Source organism: Typopeltis vanoorti, chromosome 25 (assembly GCF_054136105.1).
Source record: "Typopeltis vanoorti isolate ZY-2024b chromosome 25, IOZ_Tvanoo_1.0, whole genome shotgun sequence".
Classification (NCBI taxonomy): Eukaryota; Metazoa; Arthropoda; class Arachnida; order Uropygi; family Thelyphonidae; genus Typopeltis; species Typopeltis vanoorti.
The window spans coordinates 56,474,542-56,492,724 of record NC_143573.1 but is presented as its reverse complement, the minus strand read 5'-3'; the positions used below and the strand labels follow the sequence as shown (position 1 = coordinate 56,492,724).

Below are 18,183 nucleotides of genomic sequence, written 5' to 3'. Positions count from 1 at the left end.
TTCATTTTTGAATAACTACTAGGATTTCATTGGCTGTCGACCTGAGAAGCCTGGTTACTTCTCCTGCTGGGCATGACTCCTGCAGTGAAGGCTCCATCGCCAATCTCGATTTCATTTTTAACTTCCATTGCTGCTTTTACTTGGGAATGTAATGTGGTGGTTTCCCCTTGCCTTCCACATCTCAGTATTATAACATGTATGCTACAGGAGGTTAATACAAGTAGCGCTGCTGCCCACTACTATAACTATTAGTGGTTAGTTGAAAGAGGAGGAAACACCCTAGCCCTCGAGTACTCTAATAGCTTCAGGGAGAATGGAGGACCTCCTCCTGGGGTTAGTAAGCAAGAAAAGAGACAGACGGAAAGTTTTAAGTAAAGAATCCTCATTAAGAAGAATGTTACTATGAGAGTAGAAGCAGGAAGTGGAAGAGTTAGAGAAAAGTATGACCAAAAGCTTTGAAATAGATCATACTTAGCTCTGGGACCCTGGGTTAGCCATGCCCGTGCCTGCAAGTCGCAAGCCTCATGGGGATTTTTATTGTTTACAAAATGAAATATAATTCAAACAATTTCATGCAATTTGTAATCTACTCTTTGTAATCTAAAATATTAAAAGTAAGCCTTGTAAAAGCTATCTGGTGAATGTCTCATGTTCCTTAATGGAACATGCAAAAAAATGCAACATACCATTGCTATTCTACAGATTTTCTGTAGAATAGCAATGGTATGTTATCTTGTTTATGTAAGAGATTATATCATTTTTATGCACTTTGTTTTTCTATAATAATTAAAGTACTTATAGCCAGTAGCATCTTTTCTAGAAGATCTTCATTTTATCATTCAGTTCCTTCCCCTCTCCCCAATTGTATTTTGAATGCTGTATTTTCTTAGTTTTTCTGTTTTGTTTTCTTAGTCTTTTTATAGCTTAAAGATAAATTATTGCTTATAGTGTATTTATTTTTATACAGCTGAAAGATATCATCAAAACACAAGTAACAGATATGATTAAGAAAGATTATGGAATGCTAGATGATGTGACAAAAACCATTAATGCTATGCAGCATGATGTGAGTATATGAAATTCCCTTAGTATTTGTAACTTTTTTTAAATACTGTATTTTTAATATGTCAAATAGTTAATAATTAAAATAGATTTAAACACTATATATATAATAACATCATTAGAGTATAATCATTCCTAACTACTTGCCAATATAAGGATCTAAAATTTAGGGGACACATCGCCAAAATTGTGAAGACAACACAAAGACTTCTGGGAATGATGAGGAGGACACTGATGTGTAGAAGTAGGGAGATTCTTGTTCCATTGTATAAGGCTTTGATTAGGCCACACATGGACTATTGTGCCCAGATTTGGTCACCTGGTTTTCAGAAGGATGAAGAGATGTTGGAAAGGGTCCAAAGGTGACTGACTAAGGTAGTTTCTGACCTCTGGAATGTCGAGTATGAGGAAAGATTGAAAAGATGTAATTTGCAGAGTCTAGTGGAGAGAAGGAAGAGGGGAGATATGATAGAGACCTACAAGTTGGTAAGGGGTTGTTATAGGATCAATGGTGGAGAAGTTCTACAGAGAATAGTGGGAGATCAGGGGAGAACCAGAGGTCATCCCTGGAAACTGTATAAAGAGGGTGTGAGTAGGGGAGTGAGAAGCAGGTTTTTTTCGTGCAGAGTTGTGAATGATTGGAATGCCTTGCCTGAGAGTGTGGTGTCTGCAAGGAGTTTGAATGTTTTAAGACCCGGTATGATGAGATGTGTGTGAGATAAAAGGACCTCCTAGATGAGTCTTTGACTCCATGAGGTCTTGTTTAATAATAATAATATTGTGTTGAATTGTAAGATGAATGCAGATATGTCCCTACCTACAAGCTCAGAGTTAGATGACTCAGAGTTTTTTAGAACGATTAATCCCCAACAGGTATTCCCTCAGTTTTCGGGTGATGAATCTGATGACGTGGTTGCATTCTTCGAGTACATTGAGGAATTGAGAAGGATTGGTCGGTGGAGTGAATTCCAACTGCTCATTCTGCTATGCAGCAAGCTAGTTGGAAAGGCTAAGACCTATTTTCACTCCTCACCGGTTCTGAAAGAAACCTGGAGTTGTTAAATTTAAAGAAGTCCTTATTTCACAGTTCTCAAGGGTAAGGTACATGGGACCGAATCTGTGGAAGCTCCAAAGAATGGTACAGAAGGACAAAGAAAGTGTGTCCAATTACCATAACAAGTTGTCAGATCTTGCCAACACACTAAGTGTTTCGGACAAAGACAGGCACCACCTAAACTGGGTCGTCTTCTAGCACTTTAGGGCAGGATTGAAACAAGAACTTAAGGAGACTCCATACGGAAAGGATATATCAAACTTAGAGGAATGTTATAATGCAGTAAAACAGAGGGAGCAACTGCTTGGAGATATTTGTCCCACAGGCGTTCTTGGGCCTGTCAATGTGATCAAAGAAGAGAGAGACAGCATTAAAGATCAGGGCATGCACTGAAAAGGTAGAACATCCTGAGAGGAAAGAAAAGGAACAGATGCTCGGAGACATTCGTCGCGCATCTACTACCAGCTATATTAACGTAATTAAAGAGGCGAATAATTCCAACTATGAGAACAAAACTGAGAAGGAATCTAGCTCATGTAAGGGGAAGACTAAAGATCAAGTGGACAGTGAGGGAGAAAGAGAAAGGTCAGTCAACACTGATCAAGTGACTGAAAATGAATTGAACATCCCAAAACAAGTAGGGCTAAAAAACATGGAAGAAGTACACTCTATAGTTAAACAAGAAGTTGAACAACTTCAACAGCCCATAATGGACCGTCTTGATGCTGTACTGAAACAGCTGGTGGCAGTCACAGATAAGACTTCAAAATAATCTATCCCTCAACTAGAGAAGACTAACGAATTAATCAGACTAGAAGTAGAAAGACTTCAACAGCCTATGTTGAACCATCTGGATGATCTAATGCAAAAGTTGGCGGCAGTGACAGAACGGAAACCCGAGGTGTCTCTACCTCAATCACAGAGAAATAATGAGCAAGGAGACAAAAGGGAGCCTCCTACATTGGTGCACCCAGGGAGGGGGCCAAGGGGCCCTGGCTCCCCCAAAAGAAAAAGGAAAAAATACTAGAAAATTTTCCAAAAATCTTTTCCTAATTAAAATTCTTTATTTTTTTATTTATGTTGTGTCGTGTCTTCTATTTCTATACTACTTATGAATTAGCGGTCACATAAGGGGAATACCCTCTGGCTCTCGGGAATCATGGCCGTTGTGAACGCAAGGCGAACGAAGTAGCACTTGCGATACTTTTCCCGAGTTGGGCCAGAGATCACGGGTATCATGTATTGGTGATCACTGCAGATGCTCAGTCATAGGTCGTATGCAATGTGTTGTGTGTATTCTCAAATCATCTACTCAACCCCCCCCCCCCCCCCCCCCCCCCAAGATTAAACCCTGAGTGTGCCACTGGCCTCCTAGATTTTTTTGTAACAAGACTGGGCATTTAGCTCGTAATTGTTTTAGTAATAGGAGACCCTCCATGAGAAATAATAGAAATGAGTTGAAATTTGGGCAAACTCCTCATAATTATGAAGGTAGACAAAGAAATCGTGAACAACAAGGAAGGTCAAAAATTATAATTAAGGGTAAGATTCAAGGATCACATTGTGACATATTGTTAGATACTGGTTCCCAGGCCTCTGTCATAACGGAAGATTATTTTCAAGGAATAAAATCCCATGTATGGCAAGGCATTTCTAAATCTAAGGAGACCGATCAGATTATCGGGGTTATCGACATCTAAAGTTTGTGCAACAAAAAGGGTTATACTTACCTGAGTAAAATTATACTTTCCTGAGTTTAACATGTGTGTTTGGCAGGAGTTGTTGGTCCTCTCTAGGACATCTTGCCCACACATTAAGATAATTTTAGGAACTAACTTTCTAGAGAGGTACAAGTTCTCTTGCAACTTCTCTAGAAATGAGATAATCCTAACGGGAAATAAACAGTTTAGTAGAGGGAACGAAAAATTTAAAGGTAGAAATAGAAATGAGAGATCTTGTAAAGAAAGAATGCAGAGAAAAGTGACTGTCGTGTAACTGATAGAGTTAATGAAGTGTCTCAAGATATCCAGACCAGATTGATTCTGAATTAGCTTCAACTTCAGAAGTGAACAGTCAATCTGAGACTTACCAAATAGTAAGCGTAAAATTAGCAAATGACCAAGGTGTTACAGAACAAAATTTAGGAGAGGATTGTCCGAGAACAATCGGGGTAAACTATTGAGATAATTAATAGATCTAGAAGTTCCTATAACAGACCGAGACGGAACAAGTACAGAAAACATGAAGTTAGTATACAACGTCAGCAGCAGTTTGATTATGCAAACGTCCTCTGTTTTCTTTTTATGCTTTGAAAAGCTATAAGTGGTTTATTGTGTTGGAATTTAGCAATTGCTACAAAGGGTGCACACTTACTAACTGATTGTGCAAGATTTATGAATAAAAATAATGGAGAATTGCATTTAAAAGAAGCACCGCATATTCATCATGGGAATGAGCAAACTCAGTCATGTCATGAGGAAACAATACAGTCACCTGAGCTGAGATACTCACTGAGGGCCAGAAAGAATGGAAGGCTTATTCCCAGAGAATTGAGGGAGAAGCAAAAAGAGTTTTTCTAGAAAATTAGAAAATCTTTTTTATAAAAAAAAAGGGGGGGGGGGCTTTGTTAGATCCTGAATGAAGGAATCTTGCAAAGAGATCATTCATTCAGGATTTAACATGATAAATATTACTAATTAAGGAGATACCTGCACATCAGCTAATAATTATGAAAAATTTCCTTGTGTTATGTGATAATGTGTAGTCCAGATATTGAAATTTATTCCTGTAAAACTGAAATGAGAAGCAGAATAATTTTGTGTCAGAATAGTAAGAATTATGTAAGGGAATTGTTAATTTATTTGTAAATCCCATTAAGCTGTCTAGTACATTACGAAATTTCCAGAAAGATAATAAGTAGTAATCCGGAATAATCGTGTATAATCTGTACGAGTCGAGCATAGCGATGGAGGCTGTACCTACGCGGAAAGTGATGTCAGAAAGACTACCTGGAATAGGGTAACCTAACAGATGGGGAGAGTGTAGGATCACCCAAGGGACATGAACGAAGGGGTTCGTGGGTAAAAAAAACACATCGAATAGAGGGCGCCTGAAAGGGTGAATAAAACACGATGCGCGCCATATTAGAGGTACTTTTTCTTCTTTGGTTCCTGGATTCCAGTTTTAGGAGGTTGGGTCGGGGGATTTGTGAGAGAGTGGTGGGTCGACTACAGTGATGTTGGATGACGAGGGCTATTCTTGAGAATGCTTGAGGATTTCCAAGTGAAGCTGATCATGTTACAACGGCCTATGCAGAATCGAGCCTTTGAATAAAGTCCCATCGAAGAGAATGGAGAAAATTTCCTGCAGAGCGGTAGACAGCATGCCACAGTCCAGAAATGATTCAAAGAAAAGTGTAGTGAATCGCCAGGTGCAAAGACGGCCGATAACTATACAGTAAGGTAATCCAGATCTACATGAGATGGCGGCATAAAATCCAAAAGGATCCGGTAATGTAAAGAATTTCATTCTATGTTAAAAATTGCTTAGAAGAATAAGAAATTTGTGTATACTGTAAACTAAGGACACTAATAGAGAACGTTTAAGTGAAAATTTGATTGAGTTAGTTAAGACCATGTGGAACAAAGGAATTAGATTTTATTGATTAAGTGAGATTCATGTCACGACTGCTAACTGAATCTGCACAGCGCTAGCGCAAGATTAATAATGTGTGTATCCCTTTAGAATTATTTCCTTGAGCAAGAGTCTCTTCTGTTATAGGATATTGGCTGGCTCAGCATAAAAATAAATTTTGCCAATATCCGAAAAGGAAATAGTACTGAATTAATATTTTAAGGGCACAACAGTAGATTAGAAAGCTGGCTATTTAGAGGTAGAACAAAGTATAATATAGAGAAAACAACGACATAACACCAGTGAGTAGCATGTGATCAAATCGTTGTTTCTCAAGCTTATGGTTTGAAATGTAATGCAGCTTGTCTTTTATATTTATGTATGATCTTCATATCAAGATCATCCAGATGATGATCTTGATATGAAGATCGAGACGTCGGGATAATAAAAAGAATTATTTTAACACAGTTGTAGAATCCATATTTTAAAAAATGAATGCTGATCACCGTGTAACACTAAAAGAAAGGATTATTTTTTAAAAATTGAACATAACTGTTATTCAAATCTAGAATTCTACTTGTGGTAGCAGATGAGGAAGAAATTAGGTAATTGTTTGAAAATCTGGTAGATAAGGTAATATTATCAGTTTGTTGACTCTCAACAAGTAATAGCACCTGGTAATAACACTTTTACAATAATAATATTTGTAATAATACTTTTACAACCACTCCTGATATATTATTTGGTCAGAAGTTTTGCTATTTCTGTCTTGGAGACACCTTTATGTAATGGAACTAGGACAATGAAGATAGATGAATAGGAGGCACTCAGCATATTTCAAAATATCAATGTGAATATAGTAGTGGAACTAGATGGCAGCCTATCTACTATGTGAATGTGCAGCAGAGGCAGACTGGGTCTAAAAATATTGGTTGCCAGGAGACAAAGGGGGGCACCCACAACTGTAAGGCTGTCATTTAATTTTTATAAGAAATTAAATTTTCAAAAAATACATAAGTGTGGAAAAAAGCACAATTAAAATTTTTGCAAAAAAACAAATGTATATTTTTTTAGTAATTACAGTGTACATATATTGTACGTATTACTGGCAGTATACAGTAGATACTAAATGTAAATACAGATTGTTATAATTGAATTTAAAAAAAAATTTTAATTTAAAATAAATGTTGGATATTTTTAAATAGTTTGCTTGTACTGAACATTTTACACATTAACAGGTAGTTCAAAAGCATATTTCATGCAGTCCACTATACATAGGTGTTGTGGTTAAGTTGTTGGAGAAGCTTGTGAGAACTGGCATCCAGAGTTGGGTTGATAACAATGGTATTATCTTTGATGGACAGCATGGATTTGCTAAAGGGAGGTCATGTTTTAGTAATCTACTTACTTATTACAATAAGGTGACTGCTTCCTTGGACAGAGGAAAAGGATACACAGTAATATACTTGGATTTTGCAAAGGCTTTTGATAGAGTACCTCATGATAGGTTGACAGTCAAACTAGAGCAGATGGGGTTGGATATTAGATTGGTGCATTGGATTGGAGACCGGCTATCTGATAGGTATCAACAAGTTGTGTATGGGGGGAGCGATATCCAGGAAAAGGAAAGTCACTAGCGGAGTGCCTCAGGGGTCTGTTTTAGGTCCATTGCTGTTTAACTTGTATATTAATAATATTGGTGAAGATTTGGATGGAGATATTTAGTTGTTTGCAGATGATGCAAAGTTGGGACAAACCATGAAGTGTAGTGAAGATGTTGTGGCCTTACAGGGAGACTTGAATAGATTGAGTGATTGGGCACGGAAATGGGGATGCGAGTTCAATATTGCCAAATGTAAGGTTTTAAAATTTGGAAAACAAAGATGGGATGCAGAATTTATGCTTGGTGAGAATATATTGTTGGAGGTAGAGGAAATAAGAGATCTGGGGGGGGGGTGATAGTGGATAAGGATCTAAAATTTAGGGGACACATCGCCAAAATTGTGAAGGTAACACAAAGGCTTCTGGGAATGATGTGGAGGATACTGACTAGAAGTAGGGAGATTCTTGTTCCGTTGTATAAGGCTTTGATTAGGCCACACATGGACTATTGTGCCCAGATTTGGTCACCAGGTTTTCAGAAGGATGAAGAGATGTTGGAAAGGGTCCAAAGGAGACTGACTAAGCTAGTTTCTGACCTCTGGAATGTCAAGTATGAGGAAAGATTGAGAAGATGTAATTTGCAGAATCTGGTGGACAGGAGGAAGAGGGGAGATATGATAGAGACCTACAAGTTGGTAAGGGGTTGTTATAGGATCAATGCTGGAGAAGTTTTACAGAGAATAGCAGGAGATCAGGGGAGAACCAGAGGTCATCCCTGGAAACTGTAAAGAGGATGTGAGTAGGGAAGTGAGAGGCAGGTTGTTTTTGTGCAGAGTTGTGAATGATTGGAATGCCTTGCCTGAGATTGTGGTGTCTGCAAAGAGTTTCAATGTGTTTAAAACACGGTATGATGAGCTGTGTGTGTGTGATAAAAGGACCTCCCAGATGAGTCTTTGACTCCATGAGGTCTTGGGGTGGTAATAATAATAATATTGAGATCAATCGTTTGAATTCACTAGATGATTGTGCGAGTCTGTCAATAATTGCTTCTGCATCCAATTCGTTTAACAATTCTTTTCAATGGTATGATTCCAAGTCCTCCTCAGACATCGAATTACTTAGCCTTGTCTTTATGATCTTTAGCTTTGAAAATTTCCTCTAACATTGGACTTGAGTAACTGATAGTGTGGAGATGACTTTATAAAATTTACAAAGGTTTACAATAAATTTACAAATTTATTGAATGCCTTGTCATGAAGTCTGTTGAATGCCAGAATTTTTAGTACACACGATGGACAAGTGCTGCAAATTTTACTGCAACTGGAATCGATATTCTCACCATCATTAAGCAATAGCTTTAATATATCAAAGTTCAAAGCAAAAGAAAACAATTGCAATATTACTTGATCTTTGCTGATTTGTGGAAACAGCTTAATAATACCTTCCAGTGCTTCATCTTCAAGGCACTTCTTTGCAATAGTTTTAAACTTTGCTGGGTCCAAGCAGGAGAAATCTTTATACAAATTTTCGTTCTGGCGTGAATCTAGTGCCTGGACATCGCGGTCCATTATTAAGTTAAACACATTTACTCGAAAATCAGCTAGAGAATCTGAAGAATTTCCTTCATCATTCATAAGCTCATTTGCGATTCTTTTCTTCTTTCTCGCCTCTTAACTGGCAATGCTGTTTCCAAAGAGTCAATTTCCAATGTTTGATTTTCATAGATATTCAACTCTGAAATCTTGCCAAATTCCAATGCCTTGCTGTGAACGTTATTAAATGTTCTTGTCTGTTCCATCAACTTTGTTGTAGCTGAATCTATTAAACTCCATGCAGTAAACATTTCTAAACCTTGTCTGTATATAACTTGATAATGGGACTTTAGTTTCAAATATATACAAGGAAGTAAATGCTCTCAATAGTGTTTCAAACTTTAGAAGACTTTGAAGTTTCTAAAGTTTGCTTTAGAAACTTCTTTTTTCTGCTTCTTGTTTTGTTTTTGCATCAAACTTGTCTGAATCTTGTATCATTGATAAGCATGTCAGTAGATTAACAAAAATACTGACAGAGGCATCATCAAAACATCCAAATATAGTTGTTGTTGCATTGCATTTTCCTGCCCATCTTGTCTCACCAATTAGCTTTAATCGTTTCATTTTTTCTGTTCCTGGATGTTTTCCAACAACTTCTATTCATAAAGCCATTCTCAAGTATGATGTTTTCACAAATGTTGCCACATTCTGGAGCAAATTGAAAAAAGAAACTGCAGGCACACAACATTTTGTTGTTTCAGTTATCACCAAATTCAAGACATAGGTGCATCACCATATATTATTACCCAAGACCGCATGGAGTCAAAGACTCATCTAGGAGGTCCTTTTATCATACACAGAGCTCATCATACTGCGCTTTAAACACACTCAAATTCTCTGCAGACACCATACTCTCAGGCAGGGCATTCCAATCATTCACAACTCTGCATGAAAAAAAACCTGCTTCTCACTCCCCTACTTTATACAGTTTCTAGGGATGACCTCTGGTTCTCTCCTGATCTTCCACTATTTTCCATAGAACCTCTCCAGCATTGATCCTATAACAACCCCCTTAATAATTTGTAGGTCTCTATCATATCTCCCCTCTTCCTCCTGTCCACCAGACTCTGCAAGCAAGTTGCATGTTCTCAATCTTTCCTCATACTCGACATTCCAGAGGTTAGAAACTATCTTAGTCATTCGCCTCTGGACCCTTTCCAACATATCTTCATCCTTCTGAAAACCAGGTAACCAAATCTGGGTATAATAGTCCCTGTGTGGCCTAATCAAAGCCTTATACAATGGAACAAGAATCTCCCTACTTCTACAAGTCAGTGGCCTCTGCATCATTCCCAGAAGCCTTTGTGTTGTCTTCACAATTTTGGCTATGTGTCCCCTAAATTTTAGATCCTTATCCACTATCACCCCAAGATCTCTTATTTCCTCCACTTCTGACAATATATTTTCACCAAGCATAAATTCTGCATCCCGTTTTTGTTTTCCAAATTTTAAAACCTTACATTTTGCAACATTGAACTAGCATTCCCATTCCTGTGCCAAATCACTCAATTTATTCAAGTCTTCTTGTAAGGCCACAATATCTACTCGACTCTTCATGGTTCGTCCCAACTTTGCATCATCTGTAAACAACTGAATATCTCCATCCAAATCTTCACCAATATTATTAATATAAAAGTTAAACAGCTAAAACAGACCTCTGAGGCACACCACTAGTAACTTTCCTTTACCTGGATATCGCTCCCCCATGTACAACTTGTTGATACCTATCAGATAGCCAGTCTTCAATCCAATGCACCAATCTAATATCCAACCCCATCTACTCTAGTTTGACTATCAACTTATTATGCAGTAATCTATCAAAAGCCTTTGCAAAATCTAAGTATATTTGTATCCTTCTCCTCTGTCCATGGAAGCAGTCACCTTATTGTAATAAGTAAGTAGATTACTAAAACATGACAAAGTAAATCCATGCTGTCCATGAAAGATAATACCATTGTTGTCAACCCAATTCTGGATCCTAGTTCGCACAAGCTTCTTCAACAACTTAACTACAACTGACACACAGATAGGCCCTATAGTTTGATGCTTGAGTTCTATCACCTCGTTTATGAAGTGGCACAATCTTGCCTTCCTTCCACTCCTTAGGAACCTTTACCCGGACTCGTATTAAAAAAATATGTCAAGGCCGGTGTCAACTCCCTGGCACATTCCTTTAGTGTGATGATATATTATCAAGTCCTGCAGCCTTATTTACTTCTAGTTTGCTGAACTCTCCATACACCTCTTGCTCACTTACAGTCCATCTCTCTTCCCCATCATCAACTGCTCTCAATCTCTCCATGAGGTCACATTCATAAGATTGAAAGACCTTTATGAACTGCTCGTTAAGTATCTCCACCACACCTTCTGCAACAGCTTTTTATACCATTTTCTCCAATCAATGTCATCCTTCCATAATCATTCTTTCTTTTGCTGGCTACATATTGAAAGAACTCATTAAGATTCTTTTTGGCTTCATTAGCTAACTGCTGTTCATACCTCTCTTTAGCTATCCTCACCAAACAAGTCACCTGCCTTGCCTGGACTTTGTAGTCCTCATGGAATTGGTTATTTCCATTTCTCTTATGCTGCCTCCATAATGCCCTTTTTCTCTGTATTGCATGCTTATTCTCTTTATTCATCCATTTCACACCTATCTTATTTAACCTTCTCACCCTTGGAATATATTTAGACATTGCATCTACTAGATAGTTTTTGAAAATCCCCCAAGCTGCATTGATCTCTTTTCCAGCTAACTCCTCATTCCATGCTACACCTGCAAGCTGTCTCCTGAGCTCTTCATAATGACCCCCCCCCCCCCTTGTAGTTCCACATATACCGTTTTCTTACAGAGGGCCTCACGCTGCTTGCAACCACCCAGGTAATCACCTCATGGTCACTCTCACCAACTGGTGGGTGATTTGACATTTCATTTATAATTACATTCTCTGATAAGATGACCAAATCCAAGACCCTCAATCATCTTGTGCCCTCTATTACATACTGTCTGAGGTAGCTATCCCTCAAAAACTCAAGAAACTCATTTTCTTTACTTCTAGTTGCTATCTCATCATTCCAGTCTATATTGCCATAATTAAAATTGCCCATAATGATCACTCTTTTCTTATTTGCTCTAATTTGATTATATATTTCATAGTGACTACCATCCACATTTCCTGGTCTATAACAACATCCAACCAAGTATTTCATTCTATTCACCTCTATCTCACACCATACTGCCTCAAAACCACTGGCACTATTTCCCTCTTGCATCTCTACTTTGTATGGACATAACTCTTTCTCTATCATCAATAGCACTCCCCTCCCCTTTTATCCTTTCTATCTTCACGAAACATATCATATCCTTCCATCTCTATTCCTCTCAGGATGTTGTCCTCATCTAACCATGTCTCACTTATTCCAACAATTTTTGGGTGAACAGACTCGATTAGTACAACCATTTCATCTGCCTTGTTTCTTACACTTCTAGCATTTGTATATAAACACAATAGCTCATTGCTGGATCTACAGCTAGTTCCACTGATAACACTCCTTCGATGTGATCTCTCCATGCTCGACTGGGACCATTTCCCTTTCTGCTTATTAATTTTAGAATCCTTTTCAATTCCAACTGTTTCCTCTTGATTCCAGGTCATCCCATTCCTTTCCTGTCTACATATGCTCTCACATCCTCTTGGAACATCCACCTTTCTCATGCTGTGTACCCCCTGTCCATCCTGAGCCTCCTTGTTCATCTTGCACACCCATTCTCTCATTTTCCATACTCATGCTACTTACTTCCTCATTCATAACCACCTCTTCAATCTCTCCTGTCGTACTCTCCTGCTCTTTCACATTGATCTGATTCATTCTCTATACTCACATCTCTACCTTCCAGCAACAGTCTCTCCAAGCGACTCACACCATAACCACTCAAATGCAGTCTATCGCTCCCATACAGTTCACTTCATCCTTCAAACTTATTCCATACATTAACAAATTGTACTCCCCCTCTCCTCACACATTTCAGCCAACATATCATTCACAATCCTTGCTCTCTGCCTCATCTCACCACAGTCATACCTAGGCAGAGGCTTATATGAACATGTTGATCAGCCACATCAATAAGTTTACTTTGCAAACCATTATACTGGCCATGGTAGGTTGCAGCTCCATCTGTACTATCAGATAAACATTTTTTGGGATCAGTTTTAAGATGCTGTAATGTTTCAGTCAATAGATCAAAAAGTCCCTGGCCTGTACCATCATTACTTGGCACAACTGAAAGTAGTCACTCACAGATAACACCTTTAAGCACATACAGAATAATAATGCTAAACTGGTTGATGGATGAATTATCTTGTGTTGAATCAACTTGAATAGAATAATATATTGCTTGAGAAACTTCACGACTAATTCTTTCTTTTATCATATTCTCCATAATTTGGATTAACATGTTAATAATTGTTTTACTCAGGCGTGTAACAAGTCCACCACGTTGTTTTTCCTTGTTGTTTTAATTGTTTGATTCTTTGTGTAGACTTGTTTTGTACTGCAGAAACATGAGCTGCCATAATGGGATCATATTTTGCTCTCAACTGCACTCTAGCTAAAAAATTGCCTTGATTCAGAACCTCATTATCCAGAGTGTAGGCCAATTCATTTCTGTGACCTCAAAAAAGAATGGCTTCTTTGCCTAACATCTTTATGATGTCTATAATTCCTCATGACAATACTCCTCTGCTTCAACACTTCTTTTTAATTAGTGAAGATGCAAAAAAATTATCTAAGGTGCCATCATTAACCATACTGATAAATTGCTGAACAATTCTGACATGTGTTGTTGTAGATTCGTGTAAAGCCAAGCTCTGGCTAATACGCCTGTAGTCACTAAAGCCACATACAAAGGGTGATGGCTTACAAGTGTTGGGAGACTCGAAGGCCAAGCAGTATGAACAATATAAGCACATATTTTCTTTGTTATATGTTAGCCATTTTCTTGGGACTGAGTCATTCATAATTTTACTCTCATTCAAACAAGCATCAAATGGCAGATCATCAAGTGGCTGAAATGGATGTTCAGCAAAAAACTGTTTCAGATTTGCTCATGATGGATATTGGAAGATTCCAGCAGTTGATATTTCATTTTCCTGTGTAGGTTCATTTATAGGATGTTCTTCAGAAACCAAGTCATTTATGCCTGAAGGTAAATCTGATTCTCTGTAACTAGTTGAAGCTATGTGTTCAGATGTTGCAACTACAGGTAGTAAAGATATCGGAACAATGAAGCTAGAAGAAGTGCTGGGCCTGGGTTGGTGAGAAAAGGATGCTATTGTATTTGTCTCTACATTCAAAGTAGCTCTTTCCTGTTTTTGTAATTCACAAACATTGCATCATCACCATGAGTATTGTTTCTTGCTTCTTGATTATTTGTTGCAAAACTGTACATTGATGTGGATGGTGGTTGTGGTATTATAAAATCTGTAATGGACCTGCATCGCTTGGCTGATTCCTGCCTTTCTGCTTCTTGTTGCTCTTTGCATTTCAGTGATCCAGATTTATGCTTTTTCTTTTGCATGCTGGTAGGGGTAATATTTCTGAAATTAAAACTTAATTAAAAATAATCCACGCTGGGAAAAATAAACATCTACAATTACGCCCCAAGAACACATCAATGGAAATATGATTTATAGATGCATCTATTATTAACAATCACAATAATTTTAACTGTAGAGTAAATAAAAAGGTATCATTATTTATTGAACTTGCATTATGCATATATATTATTATTTGAGACTGCAGCTTAAATATATTTACTATCTAGTATTTTTATACCAATTTTATACAATGAAAGAAAATACATTATATTTAAATTAAAGGACACAGGGCCAGAGTATATAAAAAATATTAATTAAATACATACCTTTTAAAAAACACATAAAACACAGCAAGCATGAAGTGAAAAGCTGACGAAGCACACTCAAACTGAGGCCGACGCAATGAAAAATATTTGCTGTCTTTGCAATGTATGCAATAGCTCAATACAAAGTTGACTCTGGCTGCACGTCACGATCCCAGGCTGGGATTCCCAGCTAAGTTTCATTGCTCAGTCACAATATTAAAAATCAGACTATATAGCATATGCTTCAGCCTCACATAACCCAAATCAGAATATTTTTTCAGAGTTATTTATTATATTCTTGAATATAAAGTATCCTCGAAAAATGATTTTATTAAAATAGTAATGCAACATAAATTTTAGTTGCATACAGTAATAATATTAGAACTTCTATTATATTTTCAAGCTACTAAAAGGTCATTAACATTTTTAACATTTTAACATTTCTAATGTTTAAGGGGCCCACTTGCCATCAGGCTATCTGACAGCCTGGTCAGACTGCCACTGATGTGCAGGAGAATTGCCATTTCCTCTGATGAAGTTGTTCAATCTATGTCTGAGCTCTGACAAGGTTCCAAGGGAGTTCAAAGAAGGTAAGATAGTTCCATTACATAAAGATGGTGTTCCAAGACAGAAGTAGCAAACTACAGCCCATTTAATATATCAGGAGTGGTTGTTAAATTATTGGAAAAGTTGGTTAAAGGTAAAATCCAACAGTAGGGTGTATAGGGATACAATATTCTATAGTGGGCAGCATGTCTTTGTGAAGGGTTGGTCTTGTCTTAGTAATTTATTCATATTTTATAATAGTGACAGGGGAATTATATAAAAGAAATGGCTACACCCTGATACTGCTGGACTTTTCCAAGGCATTTGACAGAACACCACATGGAAAACTATTACAAAAGTTGGAGCAAATGGAAATGGATATGAAGTTAATTGCATGAGGGCAGTGGCTGACAGACAGATACTAGAGTAGTATATGGTAGAGTGGAATCTAGGAAAATGAGGGTGACTAGTGGAGTACCTCAGGGGCCACTACGCTTTAATTTGTATATCAATGATATAGGGAAAAATTTAAGGGAAGGTTATATTCAGTTTGCTGATGATGCAAAATTGGGGAGGGCAATAGTTGATAATGGTGATGCAGATATCCTGCAGGATGATTTAAATAAATTGGCATTGTGGGCAATGGATAATGACTGTCAATTTAAGGTTGCAAAACATAAGGTTATGCACTTCAGGGGAAAAGGTTGCATACTGTGTATCACATTGATGGTACTAGAGTGTAGGAAATCAATGAAGCTAGGGACTTGGGGATGTAGAGTTGAAGTTCAGAGGACATATTGTGCAAAAGTTGGTAAAATAGCTCAAAGGATTACTTGGATCTTTAAAAACCTGCAAACAAGTAAAGATAGGAAGTTATTATCCCTCTTTATAAGGCTGTAATAAAGCCACATCTTGACTACTGTGCACAGATTTAGTCACCCGAGTTTCTTTGGGATCAGCAGGTGATAGAGAGGATTCAGAGATGATTGACTAAGTTTGTGACAGGTCTGTGGACTGCTCCCTATGATGATAGGTTGAAGGTGTGTGGGTTACAAAGTTTAGTTGATAAGTGAAAAAGAGGGGACAATAGAAACTTAAGGTATTCAAGGGGTTTTATAAAATTGATGCAAAAGAAATTTTTCAATACATGACAAATAGTCAGTGAACTAGGGGTCATCCATAGAAGTTATGTAAGAGAGTGTGATTAGTAAAGATGTGTAGCCTTGATTTTTTGCATGGAGAGTGGTGAACGAGGGGAATGGATTTCGAGAATTAGTTGTGAGTGCCCTCACAGTGAATGAGTTTGAAAAGAGGTATGATAGGTTTTATTATTATTATTATCAACATCCAATCTCCATGTAGTCAGAGACTCATCATGGGAGGTACTCACTATTGCATACAATGTTCATCCAACCACATCTTAAACTGATTCAATGTGTCCACATTCCACAACACACCCAGGCAGTGCATTCCACTCACCAACCACCCTCCATGCAAAGAACCTGATTCTCACTCCTTTACTCACACCCTCCTTATACAGTTTCCAGCAATGGCCTCTTGTTCTACTCCCCCCTCTCCAATTCTATGAAAAATCTCTTCCATGTTTACCTGATAACCCCTGACCAGTTTATATGTCTCAATCATATTCCCCCCCCCCCCCTCTTCTTCCTATTCACGAGGCTCTGAAACTTACATTCTCTCAATCTGTCCTCATACTCCACATTCCAAAGACCACTGACTACCTTTGTGAATCTTCTCTGTACCCTTTCCAACATATCCTCGTCACCATGAAAACCTGGCGACCAAATCTGTTACAATAATCCATATAAGGCCTGATCAAGGCCTTATACAATGGAATCATAACCTCTCTATTTCTGACATCACATCGAATAATGGCAATGATGCCATTATTCGATGTGATGTCTTCACAACTAGTGCAACGTGGCCCCTGAATTTCAGGTCCTTGTCCACCATCACTCCTAGATCTCTCATCTCCTCTACTTCTGTTAAAGTTTCCCCACCAAGTATATACTTTGCATCCCATCGTTGCTTACCAAATCACAAAACCTTACACTTGGCAACATTGAACTAATATTTCCACTTACCTGCCCATTTTGCACATGTAAACATTACTGTGAGTCTTCCATGATGAGAAATTAGCAGCATTCATTTCATATTTGACAATCACCAGCAGGCAATTATAAAAGCTTAATTTTATTGTATTTCTGACATTAGCTGACCATCAGCTAATGTCAGAAATACAATAAAATTCATGATGAGTCAGAAATTCATATTAGCTGACCATCAGCTAATATGAATACAATGAAATTGTATTCATATTAGCTGATGGTCAGCCAACATCAGTACCACGATGAGCTATGAAGGAAGGATGAAATTGACAGAACATGAGAATTGAAGAATAGCAGCTGTACATCACCTGACAAGTGATGTACATCTGTAACCAAAGGCTGAATAAAAAAAAGTAGGAGTGAAATGGTCAGTGAAATTAGGCAAGTCATGTAGGAAAATAAGTTGTTATAGAGGAGATAATCAGATGCATTAGGATTATAAGATGGAGGTTAGAAAACTGACAAGCAATATAAGAGGAAGAATAATTATAGGAAGATGATACTAGTGGATAGTGATTGTAGCAAAGTGACCTCTGCAGAGGATGTAATGAGATTATTTAACAAGTGCTTTATACTGGTGTGAATGATTCTGTGCAATACCCAGAAGGGAGGCAAATGTTTCTGAGACTGCAATTGAAAGAAGAACCAGAGATGTGCAATATT

The 18,183-nt window shown here is 37.7% G+C and overlaps 1 protein-coding gene across 1 annotated transcript in view; it reads left to right on the top strand.

Moving 5' to 3' along the window:
* LOC150092761 (CD9 antigen-like) overlaps positions 1 to 18,183 on the top strand; it is a 181,531-nt gene that overhangs the window by 128,025 nt on the left and 35,323 nt on the right. The window contains exon 4 of the mRNA XM_090414395.1: positions 968 to 1,066. Within this exon, the coding sequence (XP_090270521.1) occupies positions 968 to 1,066 (99 nt within the window). The remainder of the gene's footprint in view (positions 1 to 967; positions 1,067 to 18,183) is intronic.